The sequence below is a fragment of the Oryctolagus cuniculus genome, chromosome 9 (genome assembly GCF_964237555.1).
Source record: "Oryctolagus cuniculus chromosome 9, mOryCun1.1, whole genome shotgun sequence".
Taxonomy (NCBI): domain Eukaryota; kingdom Metazoa; phylum Chordata; class Mammalia; order Lagomorpha; family Leporidae; genus Oryctolagus; species Oryctolagus cuniculus.
The window spans coordinates 94,535,628-94,559,030 of record NC_091440.1 but is presented as its reverse complement, the minus strand read 5'-3'; the positions used below and the strand labels follow the sequence as shown (position 1 = coordinate 94,559,030).

The 23,403-nt window shown below is 43.2% G+C and overlaps 1 protein-coding gene across 1 annotated transcript in view; it reads left to right on the top strand.

The window, feature by feature from the left end:
- The window catches only part of MIPEP (mitochondrial intermediate peptidase), a 172,125-nt gene that overhangs the window by 99,261 nt on the left and 49,461 nt on the right, over positions 1–23,403 (top strand). Inside the window, exon 16 of the mRNA XM_002712797.5 lies at positions 1,416–1,535. Coding sequence (XP_002712843.2) covers positions 1,416–1,535 — 120 coding nt within the window. The remainder of the gene's footprint in view (positions 1–1,415; positions 1,536–23,403) is intronic.

Sequence of the window (23,403 nt, the reverse complement as noted above, 5' to 3'; positions counted from 1 at the left end):
TATTTTTCTAGGGAAGGTTTAAACTTCACTTTATAATTTAGAGCCATAATTCTATATCTAGATGAAGCCAGAAGCTAGAGGTCATTTAAATTTTTTCTTTTATCCAGACTAATCCTCGCTTCTTTCAAGTCAACAGCTGCACATTCTCCACAGATTCCATTTCTGAGTAGAAAGATACATATCAGAAGTACAATTGCATGTCAGAATTTTTCCTTTAATGTAAAACATTTTCTCCTTTCTTGCATCAGGTAAACTCCAAACAGTATTAATATTCAAGTCCAGTGTTGCAGTGGAAAAGCAGTTTACCTTCGATTTTCTGTGCAGAATTTAGTTTTTGATACTTTGTCAACTGCAGATTTCAGGTTCAAATAGTCTTTACTGCTTTATTCTCCTCTTACATTTCACTGGCCTGTATCCTCTGTTCCGAAGGGGCCGATCCTTCTGCCCTGGTCACCAGCTGAGCTGGAGCAGCCCTGTCCAGCAGCTGCTTCCTTTATTCTGACACCAGGCGTGGGGCATTGTGGCCCTCGCTCTGAGCCCTCCAACACCTGTGCAGAATTCTTTGTCACATCTGGCCTCGTCACAGATTGCTATTCGTTTCTCCACCTTCACCCTACCTATTTCGTGTCTTTTCATCTCCATAGTTCTGACCACTTTGCTTCTCTTATTTAAGATAAATCAGGATTTCAGGGAGAAACCAAACAGAATTTATTAGGTTAGGGGGTGGGACAGAGTCACAAATTATGACTCTTATTTTTTGTATTTCTAGCTACATATATATTGGCTAAATTTGGATTTGTGGTCGCACATTTAATTTGGTACATTATACATAAATTATACATTTTGACTAAGGGTCAAAAGTCTTTTTAAAGTTTTTAAAGTTTATTTTCATTTTATTTGAAAGAACTTAGAGAGGGGTGTGGGCCCATTGTCCATCCGCTGGTTCACTCCCCAAGTACCCTTCACAACCAGTGCTAGTCAGGCCAAAGCCAGGGCCTGGAAGTCAATCCATGTCTCCCACATGCGTGGCAGGGACCCAAGTACTTGAGGCATTGCTTGTTGCCTCCCAGGGTGCACATTAACTGGAAACTGGAATCAAAGCAGTACTGAGAGTGGAACCTAGACACTCTAATATAGTATACAGGCATCCCCAGTGGCATTTTAACTGCTGTGTGAAACACCTACTTCTCAAAATTCTTTAGTATCTTTAATCATGAAAACATTGAGTGCATTCCTTTTAATATTTTAACATGGTTTTAAATGCACAAAATACATCTTAAACCATATAGGGTTCTGTTTGTGAATGTTTCCAACTTTGGTTTATTATTCTGGTATGCTCATCACTTCTTTGGTCAGTCATGTGTGAGATATGAGTATGAACAACCAACACTAAATAGATGTTTTCGTCTGTCTAGGTCTTTTATGCCACGCTGGATCAAATCTACCATGGGAAGCATCCCCTGAGGAAATCAACCACAGACATTCTCAAGGAAGCACAAGAGAAATTTTATGGCTTGCCATATGTTCCAAATACTGTGAGTCCAGCATTGTGATTTTGTTGTGTTCTGTTGAATGGTTTTGCCAGTGTTTCTGTATGTTGGGATCACCTTCCCTCTTGGTGGACTTGAAATCCCTACATTTAGGGTAGATGTGTGGAATAGCCTTTAAATCACTGCTTGGCACTCATGCATCACATATCAGAGTACCTGAGTTTGAGTTCCAGCTCTGCCTTTGATTCTAGCTTTCAACTGCTGTGCCCCTTGAGAGACAGCAAGTGCTCTTTCTCAAGTATGTGGGTCCCTCCCACCCATGTGGGAGACACAAATGGAGTTCCAGGCTTCAGGCTTCAGCCTGTCATAGTCCTGGCTGATGTGAGCATTTGGTGAGTAAGCCATTAGATGGAAGTCTTTCTCAATGTGTCTATCTCTGCCATTGTCTGTCTGTCTCTCTCTTTCTCTTTCTCTGTCTCTCTTTTTGTCTTCATTTAAGTTGAGGTTTCTCATGGAGCATATGCTAGGAATTAACTGGCTTATCTCATGTCTCCAGCTACCTGTTTACATGCTTTTATTTTCCTCCCTCTAGCAGTGTGTTTCAAGATTCTTGAGAAAGTGGGGGTTAAAAAAGCTGTTAGAGTTAATTCTTCTCTGCTTTTTAGTTGCTTTTCTGTAATGAGAGAAATAACAATGTAAGATAAATGTGATTATCAATTCTAATCACTTTCATTGCAAAGAGAATTATCTTTAATTGAGAACCTTGTATTGTCAAAGGGATTGTAGTAAGTACTTCATTTATTTTATCTCATCTGGATAGTAAGCAGGAACATTGTTAACTTTTTATTGGCTTGAAGGTCCCAGACTATACCAACTGAAAAAAGAACTCTAATTTAATTATCAAAAAAATCCTAAAAATTAAGTAATGGTCACAAATTTGGGCTCATATTGAAGTTCATATGCATCATATATCCTAGCTAAGAGTGGTAGTAACCGATCTCAGGCTGTTTTCATTACTCCAGGTTTCCTGTAAGGAAGCTGGATGTGGTGAAAAAGCACTGAGTGGCTGGTGCAGTTAGCAGTGAAATGACTCTTAGATTACCCTGTAAGGTACAGGTGTGTGTCTGGTTCCAGGTAAGTTGGATCTAAGAGTCCCATGATACTGTTAGAAACATTTCTCTCAGGGCCAGTGTTTGGCCTGGTGGTTAAGTCATTGCTTGGGGCTCCTGCATTCCTACATTGGAGTGCTATGGTTTGAGTCCCAGCACTGGCTCCAGAATCCAGCTTCCTGCCAATGCAGATCCTGGAAGCACTGGTGATGGCTCAAATAATTAGGTCCCTGGCATCCACCTGTGAGAGCTAGATTGCGTTCCTAAGGAAGCTCCTGTCTTCAGCCTGGCCCAGCTCTTGCTGTTGTGGGCATTTGGACTGTAAACCAGAAGGTTGGAGATCTCTTTTCTGCCTCTCAAATAAATCATTTTTAAGTGAAAAGATAAAAAAGGGAAAGAAGTGTTTCATTCTAGTTCTCAGCTCAGTTTTGTTTTATTTTGTTTTTTAACATTCATTTATATATTTGAAAGGCAGAGTTATAGAGAAAGAGAGACAGAGAGAAATCTTTGTCTGCTGATTCACTCCCCAGATGGCTGCAATGGCCAGGGCTGGGCCACGGCTGGGCCAGGCTGAAGCCAGGAGCTAGAAGCTTCATCCGAGTCTCCAACACGGGTGGCAGGGGCCCAAGTATTTGGTTCATCTTCTGCTGCTTTCCCAGGCCACTACCAAGGAGCTGGATCAGAAGTAGAACAGCTGGGACTCGAACCAGCACCCATATGGGATGCTGGTGTCACATGTGGAGGCTTAACCTGTTATACCACAATGCTGGCCGCACAGTTCAGTTTTTTTCTATGAGTTTTCTATGAGTTTTCTTTCTTAGACAGGCTCCTCTGACAAGGTGGTGTGATGGCTACAAGTAGTCAAGATTTATGCACTCCAGCTTAATCTAATAGAAAGAAAACTAATTTGAAATTGCTGTAAAATGCAGAATAAATGTCAAGTGGTTTTATTTGTTGCAGGATTGGATTCTAGACTGTGTTGTGCTAAGAAGTTAAGCTAATCACTAAGCGATAAATTATCACTAAATCTTCAGACTGTGACACTGAAACATACCTGAGAATAGTTCTTATTTACCTGAAAAGTAAAGTAGCAGGGCGTTTTATCTCCAGAATACTCCTTGTCTCCCTGTCAGTATTTTTTTATTGTTTTCAAAGTTTATTCATCTGCTTCAGACATGGAATATTTATCTTACATATAATTTATTGTTCTAATACTGTGTAATGTTGATTCTAGATTTATCTGTATTAGTGAAAATTTGTAGTGATAGGACTAATCTACCTATTCATCTGTGGAATAAATAACCACTTGCTAGATTTTACCAACTTTTTCTACTTTATAGAGCATTGCCGGATTCATGTGCCTTTGGGCTCATATGATTTTTGTATTCATCTAATTGTCGTCCTTTTACAATTTTAAACGGATATTAGTTCAGCTCCATATCGTTACAATAAGACCAGTAAATAGCGAACTCTTAGGAAAACCACAGTTAGGAGGAACCAGGATGCTTTTCCAAAGCTGAGAAACTTCAACTTTACTGAGTTGCTTCCCCTAGATTTCTTTATCTGAAGTCTTGCAATGCCTCTTTCTAAAAAAGAACTCAAACTTCCCTACTGTCCCAGTTTCTTCTTCAAGGGGACTTCAGAAAGTCATGGAAGGGCAAGTGTTTGGCCCAGCAGTTAAGATGCCAGTTAGGACGCTATGTCCCACATCACAGCAGCGAGGCTCAATTCCCCGCTCCAGCTTCTGGCTCCAGCTTCCTGCTTTGTGGACCCTGCAGAGCAGCAGTGATGGCCCAGATAGTCGGGTTCCTGCCACTTACCTAGGAAACCTAGTTTGAATTCTTAGCTCCTGGCTTAGGCCAATGGACTACTGTGGGCAAGTGGGAGATTAACCATCAGATGGGAGCTCCTTCTCTCTTTCTGGCTCTCTGACTCTCAAATAAATAAAGTTATGGGGGAAAAAAACTCATAGAAATTGTACTTTATCTTTTAATTTCATTTGTCCGTAAACTTTTTAAAGCCCCTTGTATATTTAATATGCAATTAATATACAAAGGTGAAATAACAGTGTAACCAAATTCTGAGTTCCCAATCCGTAAATCATTTTTAATTTAAAAGAAAGTTGATAAGCCCACCAGCCTTGTACTAGATCATTTTGAGAAAATGTAAATATTTATCTCTGTACTGAGATTATCTCCCCAATTCATGTTCGGTAGCTATCTTTGTATAAATTATTTTAAGAGATCTTGGGGGAAAGTACAGGTTCACTTAGGGAAGGAAGTCATTATTTTAGAGTTTGCCTTTTCTGTTTTTTAAATATCTGAGAGAGTTTGTTTACATTTTTGTATATATTCTACTCTTCCTACTTCTGCATTTCTTCATTCCTTTGTCAGTTTTTTTTTTTAAGATTTATTTATTTATTTGAAAGAGTTCACAGAGAGAGAGGTCTTTCATCTGCTGGTTCACTCCCCAGATGACCACAACAGCTAGAGCTGAGCTGATCCAAAGCCAGGAGCCAGGAGCTTCTTCCCAGTCTCCCACGTGGGTGCAGGGGCCCAAGGACTTGGGCCATCCTTCACTGCTTTCCCGGGCCATAGCAGAGAGCTGGACAGGAGGTGGAGCAGCCAGGTCTCGAACCAGCACCCATATGGGATGCTGGCGCTTCAGGCCTGGGTGTTAACCCCGTGTGCCACAGCACCGGCACCCAAACATTGTCATAAAAACGAAGAATAAGGCCAAGATGCTCATTGGGATCCCTGTATATAGCATTCATTAGGGTAGTAGGATAAGGAAAACTGAAGGATTTAAACACTGGAAGGGAAGAAAGAAAAATGTCAGTTGTGGATTACTGATTAAAGATAAAAATCAAAGTTATCTACAGATAAGTTGTTAAAATTATGAGAGATTCCAAATATTTATGCATAAGGAATATGCTAAAATTAGTTTCTATGAGTAACAAAAAAATTTTTAAAGACACTATTATGACAAATATAAAGAATCAACAAAAAAAAAATCTTTTTTTTAAAGTGTATTTTGGGGACTGGCCCTGTGGCATAGTGGGTAAAGCTGCCGCCTGTAGTGCAGGCATCCCATATGGACGCCACTTCAAAGTCCTGGTGCTCCACTGTTTTTTTTTTTGTTGTTGTTTTTTGTTTTTGTTTTTTTTTTTTTTTTTGACAGGCAGAATTAGAGAGACAGAGAGAAAGGTCTTCCTTCTGTTGGTTCACCCCCCAGATGGCTGCTACAGCCAGTGTGCTGCACCGATCCGAAGCCAGGTGCTTCCTCCTGTCTCCCATGCGGGTGTAGGGCCCAAGCACTTGGGCCATCCTCCACTGCCCTCCTGGGCCACGGCAGAGAGCTGGACTGGAAGAGGAGCAACCGAGACAGAACAGGCGCCCCAACCGGGACCAGAACCCGGAGTACCGGCGCTGTAGGCAGAGGACTAGCCTAGTGAGCTGTGGCGCCAGCTGGTGCTCCACTTCTGATTCATCTCTCTGGCTATGGCCTGGGAAAGCAGTGGAAGATGGCCCAGGTGCTTGGGCCCCTGCAACTGCATGGGAGACCTGGAAGAAGCTCCTGGATCCTGGCTCCTGGCTTCAGATCGGTGCAGCTCCCAGCTGTTACGGCCATCTGGGGAGTGAACCAGTAGGTGGAAGGCCTCTATCTCTCTGTCCCTGCCTCTGCCTCTCTGTAATTCTGTCTTTCAAATAAATAAATCTTTTTAAAAATATTCACTTATTTATGTATTTGAAAGTCAGAGTTACACAGAGAGAAGAGAGGCAGAGAGAGAGAGAGAGAGAGAGGTCTTCTATCCAATGGTTCACTCCCCAATTGGCCCCAATGGCTGGGGCTGTGCTGATCTGAAGCCAGGAGCCAGGAGCTTCTTCCAAGTCACCCACGCGGGTGCAGAGGCCCAAAGACTTGGGTCATCTTCTACTGCTTTCCCAGGCCATAACAGAGAGCTGGATGGGAAGTGGAGTTGGCTGGTCTCGAACTGGCATCCATATGGGATGCCAGTGCTTCAGGCCAGGGCGTTAACCCTGCGCCCCAGTGCCGGCCCCATAAGTCTTTTTTTTTAAGTGTTTTATATAGGAAACAGTGAAACTTTACTGAAATATATTTTCAAAATCTTAAATAAATGAAGAACTGAGCCATATTTATGGATAGGAAAATTTAATATACAAAAATGTATCAGTTCTTCTCCAAGTAATCTTGAATGTTGTATGTAATATAAATGTAATACAATGCTATTTGCTTATTTTAACCTAACAATTGATGGTACAATTTTATATGAAAAAGCAATGGCCCAGGAATAGCCAAGTGAGTTGTGCAAAACAGCAGTTTAGTGAATCTGCCCACTCTGGCTTCGAGTAAAGCCATAGGAATTAAGGCAGTTTAACACTGGTGTGGGGCTGGACAAAGAACAATGAATAGAAGCCAGAGCACAAAAGCAGATTCAGCACATTTATGGGGCAAGAGTTTGGTGCAGTGGTTAAGTCACTACTTAACCACATTAGAGGGTCTTGTTTGAATCCTGGTTACTCTGCTTCCAATGCAGCTTCTTGCTGATAACTCAGGTCCATGGGTCCCTGCCATCCACGTGGGAGACTTGGATTGAGGTCCAGCCTCCTGGCTTTGGCTTGGCTCAGCACCTACTGTTGTGGGCATTTGGAGAGTAAAGCAACAGAGGGAAAATCTCTATGTCTTAAAAATAAAATGAAAAATTTTAAAAAGCCACATTTATGAATTGTCAAGTATCACTTGGGTGTCTCTGTGGATCTGTGGACAAAGAATTATGAACCCATATTTTTTTAAGTGAAGTTGTAGTGGTTGGTTATCTATTTGGAAAAGACAAAAATTGGATCTTTGTCTCAGCATTGCTCACAAAAAATAAAATCAGTTAATGACCAAATTATGAGAAATAAAACAAAATTTTTAAAGGATAATGCAAAAGAATGTCTTTTTGATAGTTTTTAATACTCAAATTTTTTATATCTTATGTGTAATACAGAAGATAGAAAACATAAAGCAAAAGATTGACAAATTCACAGTGCCGCGGCTCACTAGGCTAATCCTCCACCTAGCGGCGCCAGCACACCAGGTTCTAGTCCCGGTCAGGGCGCCGGATTCTGTCCCGGTTGCCCCTCTTGCAAGCCAGCTCTCTGCTGTGGCCAGGGAGTGCAGTGGAGGATGGCCCAGGTCCTTGGGCCCTGAACCCCATGGGAGACCAGGAGAAGTACCTGGCTCCTCCCATTGGATCAGTGCGGTGCGCCGGCTGCAGCGCACCGGCCGCGGCGGCCATTGGAGGGTGAACCAACGGCAAAGGAAGACCTCTCTCTCTCTCTCTCTCTCTCTCTCTCTCACGGTCCACTCTGCCTGTCAAAAAAAAAAAAAAAAAGATTGACAAATTCAGTGTATTAAAGTTTAAAAATTAAAATAAATGAAATATTAAAAAGCAAAAAAAAAAAAAAAAAAACCATGTAACAAGGGCAGCACTGTGGTGTAGCAGATAAAGCCATCACCTGTTGTACCAGTATCCCATATGGGTGCAGGTTCAAGTCCCTGCTGCTCCACTTCTGAGCTAACTCTCTGCTGTGGCCTGGGAAGGCCATCTTCTGCCTTGTTTATTCTTTTTTATTTGAAAGGTAGAGCGACAGAGAGAGAGAAAAATCTTCTTTCTGTTGGTTCACTCTCCAAATGCCTCCCTCCAACAGCTCAGGCTGGGCCAGTCCAAAGCCAGGAGTTCTGAATTCCATTTGGGTCTTCCTCATGGGTGGCAGGGACCCAAGTACTGGGGCCATCACCAGCTGCTTCCTGTAGTGCACGTTAGCAGGAATCTGGATCAGAAGTGGAAGACCGGTAACTTTAACCAGACGCTCTAATACGGGATGCATGTCCCAAGTGGTGTCTTAAGTGCTACAACACAGTGCCTGCCCTGTATTTTGGTATTATTATAGAATATTTATACATTATTATTAATAATTGATGCAATGTGTATAGTATCTTTGTGTGATGGAATATAGCAGTGGATAAAACAGATTAGGATCCTTGCCCTCCTAGAGCCTTGTGGCTTGTTTTTGATGTGTATACATGAACTCATTTACCACTGTGTCTGTCCTGTCAAACATCGCTTGACCCCGACACATTGCTTTGAGTGTCGAACAGATGGACTGAACCTAAAAGCTTAGAAGACAGATATATGCTGATGCACAGTGCAACTGATACACAGGAGATTTCGGAACTTGAGTGTTTTTTAATTTCCAGAAGAGGCTCTTTCCTCTAACCATTCTGGAGAAAAAAACTGAATTTTCATCAGCTCTGGCGTCCTTCCTCACCGTTGCTCAAGTGGTGACCTTCACCTTTCTTGCATCAGTAAGCATTGGTGGAAGCCTGGAACCCCCTGAGCATAGCACCAGCTGGTCACCCGAAGTTAAGTGAAAGAAGAGTGGTGTTAGAGGCTCCGGTCAGTCGTCAGACAGAGTTGGGTGTTTAAGAGATTTTCAGGTTGAACAGTGGTAATAAAAGATAGGGGTGAGGAGGAACACCTGCAGCTTTACTAGGGTCATCTGTGGGCCAGGGCTGGCTTTCAGTGAAGCATGGACTACAGAAGGGCTGGCTGCTTAGTGGGCTGAGATACAAAGGTGGTGAGTTTAGTTTGGTGCAACTGGAATATTCACATGAAGATGAACAGATGGGTCAGAAGTCCAGAAAACAGGTCAAGGGAAGGAGTGATATAGATTTGAGGCATTACCCTAGCAAGGATGTAGAAGCTATGGTAATGGACAGCATTGAGCAGGGAGAGTTTCGGAGTAAGGAGGAAATCTAGGAGATGACCCTGAGGACAATGTAAGCCACAGGTGGACAGGGGTGTGTGTCGACACAGACACAGTCACAGACTGGGCCTACTGTTGTGGCTGGAGAGGACCTTCTCACTGGAACAGCTTTCAAGTACCAGCAAAAAACAGCTGTAAACCTATTTTTTTCTTTTCTGCCTCTTTTACTATAACCACACAGTATAACGCTCTGCTGTTTTCCATTATTTTTTAGTTACATTGCTTATATGATAAATTGAAAAATTGTTTGTGGAACATTTGATTTGAACATGTGTTCTGAGTTCCCAGATAACAGACTAATAACATGAACTCATATCGTAAGACTTACATGTAGTTGGAGGGCTTGATTTTTGGAGCAGGTTCTTAAGCTGACATTGCTGTGGTTGTGATTATATGGGCAAAGGAAAGTAACCACTAACTTACCAGCTCAGAGAGAGAGTCCAACCGCTGGTCAACCCAGTTGTTGATGTGGTGCGCTCATCCCAGATTAACTTTCAAACAGACCTCCTAGCCACATGGAAAGATGGCAGCGGGGTGGGGGATCAGAAGAGAGTTCAGAGAGATTTTGAGGATGCAGTGATCATATTTCCTATCCCGTTTAGAGTTTGGTTTTTAATACTCTCAAAAAGAAGAAAAATGAAAACACCAGCCACAAGAAAATGGCATTGGCATACACAGTTTGTGCATTAAAGCTTGGTTTACTAGTACCAGAGGTCTGATAGTCAATTTTTTGAGAGTTTAATTGTTCAGAAAATATAGGAGTATGCCTGTGTTTTTATATATACACATATAGATAGAAACACGAAGGCAGTTGACATTTGAGTGATCAAGCATATTTAACATTTTTTTGTGTTTTTAATTCTGAATGTTTATTTTAAAGCTTTTCATAGGTGATTTCACAATTCTTGCTGTGATGTTAATATAAAATTACATCAGCACTTATTAACCTTATGTTGCATCAGATATTAATGATTCTTACAGTTTTAATTTAAATAAGTGGTAAAACATGAAGATAATAAATAGTTCTCTGTTAGATGATTTTTGCCATCTAAATTAAAATGGCCACTAAAGTAAGAGAAACAGTGACCACATGAGGAGCCTTCATATAAAAACGTGAGGGCCATTTTTGATCTTTGCTATTCCTAGCTCACACTTGTTCAGATGTTAGTTTAGAGGCATCAGGCCTCATGTGCAAAGTAATATAGTATCTATTAAGCTGGACAAAGCCCAGGGTGAGTAGAAGTTCCCTACTCTCTTTTCAGAGAATACTCAAATTATGGGGTAAAACTGCTTAGTCCTCCCATTATTTTTTTTCCCTCTGGGGAAGAAGTTACATTTCCTTCCTAGTCTTTTGCCCCTGCTCTCCTGCAAATGGAAAATATCTCCTAAGAGGTGAAAGTACTACTGGTTTGGACTGGTTTGTAATATTTGATGTTGCTAAGCAAATTTTAGATTAAAGAAAACAATATTTATTTTTGTTGTTCTTTATCTTAAATACAAAGACCATATGGTGCATATCTAGAAACACCTAAGTGGTTAATTGCATGTTAAATTCCTTTCCTCTTTGGCTGCATAAACAACTGGGAAAATATTTACCTTCTCTGTCATGCTAGATTTATTTATGACTCTGTAACTAAAACACAGAAGTGTTATAAATTGAAACTTTAATCTCATGATTGACTCATTTTCTAAAAATTTATATGGTTTCAGTTTGTGGGACAGCTGCAACTCTAGATTTCAGTGATTTAAAACACGAGGAAATTATATGGCTACCCGGGTTGTTTTTATAATACAGCCCTTTGAGCCAAGTCACCAACTTTCATTTTTGTCTTGGTTTTCATGAACAGTGCAGCACCTCTTTTTTTTTTTTTTTTTTTCTTTTTTGGCCTACAGTTTGACGTGGGCTAGGCACTAAATATAATGAACTAAAACCCTCCAGAATATTAGCGGTTCTTTCTTTACCAGATAAACTCTTGTATTCTAAAGTATGCACACATGCCTTTTAGATTTAGGCTGTTTACATTTCTGGAAGCCTTTTCTCTGGTGACTCTCTAAGGTAAATACCGTTCTCATCCATGAGGTATGTGAACAGGACACAGTACAGGTTCTTCTGGATAATGCCTGGCGGAGCTTGCTGTGGTGGCCCTTTCCCTGCAGGCCTTGTTGCTAAAAGGAGCTCTCAGGGCAGCATCAGTAGTGTAGGGAGGGTCCAGTCGAGCATTAGGGATTTTAGATTTCAGTTGTATTTTGAGTCAATAGCATGTGTACATGACTGAAACTCAGGGCCCTCAGTCCCTTTCCCTGGAGGGAAGCTCTGTTACTATTTCCCACACCCTGATTTGGAGACAGAATTGCCTCTTAAATATGAAGACATAAGATCTGCACTTCTCAGTACTGCTCTTCCTACACTTTCTCCCAGGTAAGCCAGCTGTAGACTGGACAGCTGCAGGCCTCATGTATTGAGTGTCCCCGCACCTGCCTGACTGCTGGCAGAGGATCCTTTCTAAATACAGATTTGATTATGATACCCCTCCCCTCTAGACCCTTCCGAGACTTCCATTTCTCTTAAGCTTAAGGCCACAGCTCTTCATCCACCCACAAGTTCCTGTGGGTATGGCCACTCCAACTTCATCCAGCTGGACACACCCTGCCTCCTTTGGCACGAGCTTCTTGGCACTTATTCCCTATGCCTGGAGAACTCTGTTTCCTGTTCACTTTGCTTGAAATGTCACTTCTCCAGACCTAGCCTGTCCCACCATTAAACAGTCTCATGGCACTGGGGACCTTCCCCTCATACTGGTCATCTTCCCACCTGGAGTAAAACCCACATCACAGCAAGGCCCATTTCTGATTTGTTCATTGTTTTTCCAGAACCTGCATAGTTACTTCTTATTGTAAGTGCCCAATAAATGTTGATTATACAACTTTTAAAATTTTTATTTATTATTTGAAAGAGTTACAGAGAGAGGCAGAGAGAGAGAGTCAGATCTTCCATCCGATGGTTCACTCCCCAGATGGCTACAATGGCCGAAGCTGCACCAGTCCCAAAGCCAGGAGCCAGGAGCCTCTTTCAGGTCTCCCACATGGGTGCAGGGGGCCAAGGACTTGGGCCATCCTCCACTGCCTTCCCAGGCCATAGCAGAGAGCTGGATCGGAAGAGAGCAGCCAGGACTAGAACTGGCGCCCATATGAGATGCCAGCACTCCAGGCCAGGGCTTTAACCTACTTTAACCTTTTCCCACAGTGCCGGCCCCTAAAATTTTTATATTGAATGTAACTTTAAGTGCACAAATCCTAATAGGCAGCTCTGTGAATTTTTAGAAATATATTTACCTTTGTAGCCACCACCCAGAAATGATGGATGATGCTCAGTGGCTTCAAGGCCCCTGCTTCCTGTTCCTGGTCAGCATACCTTCCCCACAGGTTTTGTCTGTTTTGGACTTCATGTAAGTGGCATCCTACAGTATACACTTTTGGTGACTGACATGTTTCATAAAACATGGTATCTGTGAGAACCATCCATCTTCTTGCAGGTTTCAATATTCTGTTCTTTTTTTTACTGCTTCATAGTATTCCATTTCTAGGATGCCACAATTTATTATCTGTTCCACTATGACAGGCATTTGAGGTATTTCCAGTTTGGGATCATTATGAGTAATGTTACTATGAATAGTCTCATAGCTGTCTTTTGATGGACATGAGCATTCATTTCCCTTGAGTGAAATGGGACTTTTGTTTAGTTGCGATGAAGCTATTACCAAATAGTTTTGTTTGTTTTTTTTTTTTTTTGACAGGCAGAGTGGACAGTGAGAGAGAGAGAGAGAAAGGTCTTCCTTTGCTGTTGGTTCACCCTCCAATGGCCACCGCGGCCGGCGCGCTGCGGCCGGCGCACCGCGCTGATCCGATGGCAGGAGCCAGGAGCCAGGTGCTTTTCCTGGTCTCCCATGGGGTGCAGGGCCCAAGCACCTGGGCCATCCTCCACTGCACTCCCTGGCCACAGCAGAGGGCTGGCCTGGAAGAGGGGCAACCGGGACAGAATCCGGCGCCCCGACCGGGACTAGAACCCTGTGTGCCGGCGCCGCTAGGTGGAGGATTAGCCTAGTGAGCCGCGGCGCCGGCCACCAAATAGTTTTTGAAAGTGAGTATCATAAATTATATTCCAGCCATCAGTACCATTTTCTCCAGTATTTGCTATTGTCAGTCTTTTAAATTTCAGCCATTCCAGGGGTGTGACACATTATCTCATTGTAGCTTTCATTTGCGTTTTTCTCATGACTGATGATATTGGGCACTTCTTCATTTGTTTGTAAGTTACCTGGCTGTCCTTTCTGTGTTAAGATTTTAACTGTAATCTGAATGAAATGGGGAACTGTTGAAGGGTTCAACAGATGTCTGACAGGTTGCATTGTGGGATATAAGAGAAAAGAGAGGAGCTGAGATTTATTACAATGGTTTTGGCCTGGGCAGCACAAAAGATGGCACTGCATTAAGGAGGACAAGACTGAAGAATGTAGGTCCATAAGAGAGATCGGGAGATCATTTCAGGAGTGTTAAGTCTGAGCCATCTGTGAGACAAGCAGGAGAAGCTGTATTGAATATAGGCAGTCCTATGTACAAGTCCAAGGTTTAGAGGAGCTCTCTGTACTGCCAGTACCTATTGAGTTAGTTCATATAGATTGTATCCAAAGCCAAGGAACTGGGTGGAAATTGCCCCTAAGAGTGAGCATATGTGGGAAAGATGATCTACATGCTGAACCTTGGGGCACACCAGTATTTATAGCCAGAAGATGGGAGGAGTCAGCAGAAGAGAATAAGGAGAGTCCAGTGACCTAGGAGGAAAAAAGCAGAGAAGTGTTGCCTTGCAAACCAACTGAAGGAAGTGCTTCAAGGAGGATAACTGTTTGATTGTTGTCATGGTATCCCTAGGTCAGGAGAGCTGCAATTTCAGAACTAACCATTGGATTCAGCAATATGAAGGTCATTGGCAACCTGGATAAGAAATGTTGGAGTGGAGTGGTGGTGGGACAAAGGCTAGGTGAAGTTGATTTCAAAGGAAAATGGAGGGAGAGGAATTGGCAACAGTGTTTCTAGGTGACTTTGGTGTTGAGAAGGAACAAAATTGGATTTCAGTGGGCTGCAGGGGTAAACAGAGGTGGTTTTTTGTGTTTTGTTGTTGTTTGGTTTCATTTGATTTTTAATGATAGGAATTACAACATGTGCAGGCCAATGGGAAAGATCTGTTAAGACTGAAAGATGGGGTGGATGCTGTGGTAATAGTGAGTGAAGCTGCTAGCTGCAACACTGGCATCCCATATGGGTGCCGGTTTGATTCCTGGCTGCTCCACTTTTGATCCAGCTCCCTGCTAATAGCCTGGGAAAGCAGCAGAAGATGGTCCAAGTGCTTAGGTCTCTGCACCCGTGTTGGAAACACAGAAGAGGCTCTTGGTTCCTGGCTTCAGCCTGGCCCAGCCCTGGCTATTGCAGCCATTAGGGGAGTAAATCAGTGGCTAGAATATCTCGCTTTCTTTCTTTCCCTCTCTCTGTGTAACTCTGCCTTTCAAATAAATAAATAAATAAAAAATACTGGAAGTGCAGGAGAGAGGAAAGTGGCTAAAACAGATGAGAGCGGATGGGATCCTCTGTATGTGTGGAGGCCTTAGTCTCTGCTGGGAGTACGGACATGTCATCCTTAGGGAGTAGGTGCAAAGGGGCAGCCTATGCAACTCCGCTTTGGGAGGTTCTGCTCAGTGAGAGAGGAAGTAGGGTCCTCAACAGAGCACTGGGACAGTGGGCTGTGTTTGAAGAGAGGGGAGCAGGGGTTAAGTGGCCACACAGGAAAGGGCAGAGTCTGGAATGGAGAAGGAAGACGGGATAACCGGACAGCAAGTGGGGCCCACTTGAGGTTGAAACAAGAGCGTGGGCATGGTTTTGTGCTTTTCTCAGCCAAACTGAGCTGTGTAGATATAGGTGCTTTGCTTTAACCAAGGCTACAATGTTGCAAGGTGAGTCTAGTGACCACCAGAAGGCAGTCGACCTGAGAGTTAGGCAAAAAGTTATTGTAATGATTGACCGTGGGATCTGATTGGCAAAGAAGGCAGTGAGCCCCTGAGGGAGCTGAGACCCCCCGAGCACTGGGAAGTGGGGTTTTAGATAGGTACTAGAGTGTCAGTTGAAATGATGGGAGATGGTGATTGAGAAAAGGAGTGCCTGGAATTGAGACTATGGCAGGGTCTGGATTGTAACCGTGGGTGTGAGGGACTGAGTTAGCACCAAGGGCTGCACCACTGAAGAACAGGAGTATGCAGAGGCAGAGCATGTTCGTTTCCTGTTGTTGCTGTAGCAAATTATTACAACAGCACAAAGTTTGTTCTCTTACAGGTATCTTACAAAATTGGCTTCCAGAGGTCAGAAGTCCGAAATGAGTCTTAAGGGGATCTGTTGGCAGAGCTGTTCCCCTCTGGAGTCTCCAGGGGAGAATTTGTTTCTTGCCTGCTTTAGCTTCTAGCTGGTTCCTTGTCTGCCTGCCTCCTCACATTGCCTTTCCTCTCCTTAACCTACCTGCCTCCTGCTTGTAAGGATTGCTGTGGCTGTACAGGGCCCCTCAGACAAGCTAAGAGAATCTCGGCTCAGCATCTTTATCATAATCACATCCATTTGCAAAGACCATTTTTCCATGTAAAGTCACATTCACAGGTTCCCAGGATTAGGATGTGGACATCTTCAGGGAAGGGGCGCTGTTCTTCCTCCCATGCCAGGCATTTGAAAGATGAGTTTCGCAGCTGTTGATATCGTCAGAATTTTAGCAGGCGTATTGAGTGAGGGTTAAATGAAACAAGCACAGAATGTTAAGGAACGAGCAGCAATGGCTGATGCTTGAGTGAAGGGTGAGGAAGTATGCAGGTCCACTGTCATAAAGATCAAAGGTGGGCTGGTGCCGCAGCTCAATAGGCTAATCCTCCACCTAGCGGTGCCGGCACACCGGGTTCTAGTCCCGGTCGGGGCGCTGGATTCTTTCCCGGTTGCCCCTCTTCCAGTCCAGCTCTCTGCTATGGCCCAGGAAGGCAGTGGAGGATGGCCCAAGTGCTTGGGACCTGTACCCCATGGGAGACCAGGAGAAGCACCTGGCTCCTGGCTTTGAATCATCGCTGTGCACCGGCTGCAGCGCGCCAGCTGTGGCGGCCATTGGAGGGTGAACCAACGGCAAAAAGGAAGACCTTTCTCTCTCTCTCTATCTCTCTCTCACTGTCCACTCTGCCTGTCCAAAAAAAAAAAAAAAAAAAATCAAAGGTGGCTTGCTTTTTTGAGGAGGAGGAAGGAAGAACAGACTGGAACTGGCAATGAAAAACAGGTATTTCAGGGGCAGGTGTTGTGGCACAGTGGGTTGGCCTACCACTTGGGATGCCCACATCTCATGGGAATGCTGGTTTGAGTTCCAGCTGCTCTGCTTCTGATCCAGCTTCTTGCTCTTGCACCCTGGGAGTCAGCTGATGATAGCTCAAGTGCCTGGGCCCCCACCGCTTGCCCAAGTGGAGTTCTGGGCCCTTGGCTTCAGCCTGGCCCAATCCTGGCTGTGGTGGGCATTTGGGGAATAAACTGGTGGATGGCAGATCTCTGTGTGTTTCTTTCTCTCTATCTGACTCTCTGTTCTTTCTGTCTCACTGTCTGACTCTCTCAGTCTTGCTCTTTGACTTCCAAGTAGATAAAAAAACAAACATACAAAACAAAACAAAACTCTGTGCCTTAAGGTCTCCAAGGGTGATTTGTGGGGTTTGAGGGAAAAGCAGCCGTCTTTGGAAAAGGTTTTGAGGGAAGTGAGATTCTCACCAGAGACCCAGGTTCTATTAGAACAAAAGGTGAACAGAGAGCTTAGAGGAGGTGGGTAGAGGTGACTTTGCTGGTGACTGAATTGGGGGGAGGTCAGGATGGGACATGGAGAGCTCTTGGGAAACTAGCACTTTCTGTGGTTATTGATTGCCACAAGTGGAAGGGGTCAGACAGATCCTGTTACTTGGTGGAGCGGTGCGTGGTGGCCCCCAGGGCTTTCGGGGTGGGAAGCCTTGCAGAATGTGCAAAGCCCTGGAAGCAGCTGGGGAGTTGGGCTCACCCGGCATGTAGGAGTGGAGTGAGTCAGACTCAAGGCTCATCATGCTGCAGAACCTAGGTGACACGGGGAATGAGATGGGTCTTCTGTGTTAGTCTGTAAAGTAGTACAGTGCATTTCTTTGTTCCTGAAACTCCAGGTCACGGAAGAGGCCAGGGCGCTGATTCCATTTTGTACTGAGGCTGGGAAGTCTCATCCTAGCTGCCCACTCTGTGGAGTTGCTTGGTGGGGACAGAATGGAGGGGGAGGACTAAGTGATTTACCTTAGGTGGCTCACTGATTGCCTGATGCTTGGACTCTGTTATCCTCGTTTACTGTCATGAAATAAATTCCAGATGAGTAAGCATCCAGATGGAAAAGTCAGTCATCAAAAATGGCTCGTGTAGACAAATAGCTCTTTTTAATTTAGCAGAAAATAAATTAAGGTAGTGTGGAGGAATGAGGGAGAGGTTGACTAGCAGATACAGCTTGTAGTTAGGGGGAGGAAGCCTAGTGTCATTTTGCACAGTAGGGTGACTGACTGTAGATAATGGTAGTACACATACATCTTTCTCAAAGAAAAAAAGCTTAGAAGAAAGGGTTTTTCAAATATTCACCATAAACAAGTGATAAATGTTTGAGGAGGTGGATATATTTACCCTGATTTGAACATTGCACAGTGCATATGTGTGTTGAAACATCACATGGTACCCCATACACATGTGTGATTTATACATCAATTAAAAAACTTTAAAAATTAAAGTAAAAACTTGTAGAAAGAGATAGAAATCACAAATGAGAAGAGATTTGATGACAAAATATCTAACTTCTCTCAGAAAACATGATTAAAATTCATAATATTTATGACAACATCATTGTTACATAAAGAGCTCATACAGTGACTGCAGAAGAACAATTAAGAAACAATCCCAACATGACCACATAGGATAATAGACAAAGAATACTAAAAGGTCAGCCACAAAAGAGGAAGATACAAATGATTAATGTGAATATGTGAAAAATTATTTGAATCTCCCAGCACTCAAAAATATCAAGTGGAAATGACAATGAAATGCTGTATTCACCTGTGAAGTAAGTAACTATTTTAAAAAACCAACTACACTCCCAGTGTTGATGTACTGAGATGGATGTGTTTGTGTTTGTTCCTAAGAGGAGAACAGATCTAGCAGGAGGGAATGGAGAAATCCCCTAAGCTGATAGTGTAACATTCAGGGATGTATTCTAAAGAAGTAAATGGAAATACAAATAGAGCTGTATGCCTGATGATCACCAAATGTACAGAAATTGGAAAGAGTACCACATTCAAGGAATGGCTTGGTTAAGCTATAGCATGCCCATGTGGTTGTCATTTAGGACTGCTCCTTACCCTGTGCAGTTTAGTTGTAGGCGTGCGACTTGATTTGAAGAAATGTGGGCAGGAGGTATGTGTGTCCTAGCCAGCCTGTTGCCTTTGAGAGTTCAAGTGCTTGGCCCTGCAAACAGTGACCTTCCAGGTAGCAGGCCCTGGAAGCACAGCTGTGTGGGGGCTGTCAGCAGGAGAAGAGCTAGGGTGAGTGAGTCTGGTCATGAGCTCCAGGGCAGTGGCAGAGATTTTAGGATTCATGTTATCACACCATTACTTAGCATAAATTGATTAATATAGTCCAAATAATACACAGCCATTAGTGTTTGCAAAGAATTTTTTAAGATAAGTTTTGTGAAAGTTGGATATAAAATTATAGGTAATGTGATTTTTGTCCTTTGAAGCAGAGAACTTTCTAAAATAAACAAGTGTTTATTATACAGATGTGAATTAAGGGTGAATTTTATTCTTTTTTCTATTTTTCATAATATTCCAGTTTTCCTGTAATGACCGTGTATTTTTTGTTAAACCATTGGACTCCCAGTGATGTGGGTTCCCAGTTCTCCCCATACTATTAAACAAATGCAGCTCATTGAAATGACAGTGATCATATGGGCCATCTCTCTGGCATTTTTATACTCCTAGCTAAATGAAGAATCAGGACTAAGCTTAAACTGATTCACAGGAGAATTTCCCCTTAAACTTAGAGTTGATCTAGTACGTGGGAAGGTTTGTGGATAGTTTATTTGGTGAGGAGAAATTTTGAAATCCATGCATAGTTTTTTCCATAATTTGCATTTTCCCAGAACTTTCTGAAGATGCCTCATAAAATCCACTCTCCTAGAGCCTTAATGGTTGGCCTCTCTTCTTTAAGTGATCTTGGGGGTTGAGAATGCAAATGGTCTTGGCCTTGAAAAGCTGCATCCAAAGAGATGTCCTTTGAAGTGATAACTGGACTCTACATGCCATGAGCAATTCTTGATGCAGAATATTGCGCAGAGGTGCTATATTGGAGAACGTTAAAGGAAGAAAACTTGTGCCCTTTGCCTGGATAAGGCATATGGCAATCAATAAATGAAAATGGATGAAGTCCTAACCCAGGATGTGATGGTAGCAGGGGTTGGGATCTTTTAGCTAATTAGGTTGTAAGGATGGATCCCGATGGAAGGGGAAGAACAGACAGGAGAGCTTTTCCTCCTTCTGCAGTCTGCAGTGTGAAGATAGAACCTGAAGATGGCCATCTGCAAGCCAGTAAGCGGCCTTCACTGGACATTGGATGTGCCAGTGCCTTGACCTTGGACCTTCCCTCCTTTAGAACTATGAGAAATCATTTCTGTTATGTAAACCACCCAGTCAGTGATATTGTGACCAACAATAACTTCTTACTGCTTTTTAATTCTTCTATTGCTAGTAAAGTCAACATCTTTCCCAATGCTTTTTTTTTAAAACCTTCTGTCTGGGAGGGGGGAGAGGAGGTGCATGTTTCAGTCATTTTACCATATTTATGGTGATCTACTTTTTACTGTTGATTTTTTATAGGGTTATTAACATTTTATCCCTCTTGTTATAAATATTTCCTCCATTTTGTTATTTATCTTCCAACTTCTTTTTATTTATGGTGAAATAACATATATTGAGAATTAGCCAACTGGATTCAGTGTAGATGATTCCAGTATTGTTGGCGACATCCAAAGCATCACAGCCAGGAAGCCTCTGTCCATCAGGCCTGCTGGGGTACTGACCTTGGCCACATCAGTGTCACCCGGCTGCTTCCCAGCCTATTTGATCCGAGGCTTGTTGGCCTTGACATCCACAGTGAACACACGTGTGCTGCCATCTGTCTTCTCCCGGGTCAGGGTCAGGAAATGTCGGGATGACACAGCGGTCAGACTTGTTTCTCCTAGGGGGGCCCTTGTGAGGACATCTGGGCTGCCTCCTGAGCTGTGGTATCTTGGGCCACTGGCGGGTGAGCGGTGTTGGGTCCTCTTTCGTCCGTGGCTGTGGGTACCCTTCAGCACTGCCTTCTTGGCCTTCAGAGCCTTCCCTTTGGCTTCAGCTTTGGAAGAGGCGGAAGCTTCCTTCCTTTGTCTATGGCGCCATCTTGATGAAAAGCTATCTTTCAGCTTATTTTGTTATTTTCGCTTTGTTCTTTTTTTTTAATTGAAAAAGTTATTTTTCGTTGGTTTGCCATGTGTTGTTGGTTTTATTTATTTACTTATTTATTTTTAAAGATTTATTTAATTTATTTGAAAGAAAGAGTTACAGAGAGAGGTAGAGACAGAGAGAGGTCTTCTATCCACTGGTTCACTCCCCAGATGACCACAATGGCCGGAGCTGCGCCGACCCAAAGCCAGGAGCCAGGAGCTTCCTCCGGGTCTCCCACAAGGGTGCAGGGGCCCAAGGACTTGGGCCATCTTCCACTGCCCTCCCAGGCCACAGCAGAGAGCTGGATCGGAAATGGAGCAGCCGGGACCCGAACCGGTGCCCACATGGGATGCCAGTGCTTCAGGCCAGGGTGTTAACCCGCTGCACCACAGGGCCAGCCCCAAGGTTTTATTTATTTAAAGCTATCAGACTTCTCTTTTGGTTTTCTATCATGCTTAAAAGAATTCCTTAACCCAAGATTTTTAAAATTTTTGCCCGTATTTTCTTCTGGTGTGCTTATGATTTTATTTTTTACTTTTAAGTCTTTTGGTTATTTAAATTTACTGTGGTGTAAGGTATGGGTTTTGGGGCCACTTTTTTTCTCATTGATTTTCTTTTTCTTTTTTTAAATATTTACTTATTTAAGAAGTGGAGTTACAGACAGAGAGAGGGAGAGACAGAGAAGTCTTCCATCCACAGGTTCACTCCCCAAATGGCTGCGATGGCCAGAGCTTTGCCAATCTGAACCCAGGAGCCATGAGCTTCTTCCAGGTCTCCCACATGGGTGCAGGGGCCCAAGCACTTGGACCATCTTCTGCTGCTTTCCCAAGCCATTAGCAGAGAGCTGGATCGGAAGAGGAGCAGCAAGGACATAAACCGGTACCCATATGGGGTTCCGGCATCATAGACAGAGGCCCCACTACCCTGCCTGACTCACTGGTTTTCCAATAACCGTTTTTTCCCCGTGAACTTGAAAAGGCCTCTGCCAGGTGCTTAGTTTATGTATACTGCACGATATGTCTCTAAGCTTTCCAGGTCAGGGTTCTTGCCCAGGCTGGATAACATGTGTGGAGTTTTTTGGTTGGTGGCTGTTCTTTTTTCATACAGATGCCTTTGTTCCACTATTCTGTTTACCTGCATATTGCTGTCACTGTCATATATTTATTTTGTCCTTAGAAGTCCTGCGTACATCTTGTTAAATATATATTATTTTGTTTTGCTGTTCTAAATGGAATATTTATGCCTTCCTCTTTTCCAAGTTGAGACATAAGAAGGTTGTTTTAATCTATTAGTTTTGTTACTGGCCATCTTAATGTACACTTACTGTTTTTGATACTTAATCAGATTCTAGGTGTTTCCTAAATAAACAGAGAGTACTTCAAAAGTTTATGGAAAATGTATCTTATGAAATAACTAAGCATAGATTTCAAAATTTCTTTGTACCAAAATAAAATTATCCTTTTAATTCCAATTTCCCACAGTATCCTCATATATCACTCACAACATTTATAGATAATATTTTTGTAGCTCCTTTACAATATGTTTTGTTTGTTTTGATGGCTTGAACTCTCAAAATAATGCTAAAGGATAATGGAATGTGTCTGGTTTGACCTGCGGTTTGAAAGAGGACGAGGTGACCAGCATTTTAAGCCAAAGCCTGAAACATCCATATGAGTGCCAGGTGGGGCCCCAGCTGCTCCACTTGTGATATGGCCCCCTGCTAATATGCCTGAAAACATTGGAAGATGACTGAGGTTCTTGGGCCCCTGTGTCCTTTGTGGAAGAGCCAGAGGGAGTTCCAGCCTCCTGGCTTTGGCCTGGCCCAACCCTGGCTGTTTGGGGAGCTAATCTGCAGATGGAAGATCTCTCTGTCTGTCTGTCTCCCTCTCTCTTCCCCCCTCCCCCTGCCTCCCACCGTGGTCTCTCTCTCCCTCTCTCCTTCTCTCTCTCGCTCGCTCTCTCTCTAATTCTCTTTCAAATAAGTAGATCTTTAAAAGCAAGCAAACAAGAGGGCTAGTATGTATGTGGGGTAAGGAATGGCGTGTTCACATGACAGAGAGGAACAAGAAAGTTCCATGTGGAAATAGATATAAAGCAGGAGCTCTGTGAGGAGGGGCTATGGCATGAGCTCAGGAGTGTAAGGTACAGGAGAGGTGTGGAGTGTGAAGTTCTAGAGTCACATGACCTTGTTGAGTGTTGTGCATCAGATCTTCTCCTTTAAGATGGTGATGTCTAATTCAAAGGGTTGTTATGAGATCAAATGAAACCATCTTTGCCCAGAAGACATAGTGGGCAGTAAACAAGTGTCTTGTATTGTTAAAATCAGAAAAGGTGCAGAGCTTGAAAGGAGAATTTAAAGGATAAAAATTATGTGCTGGAAAAA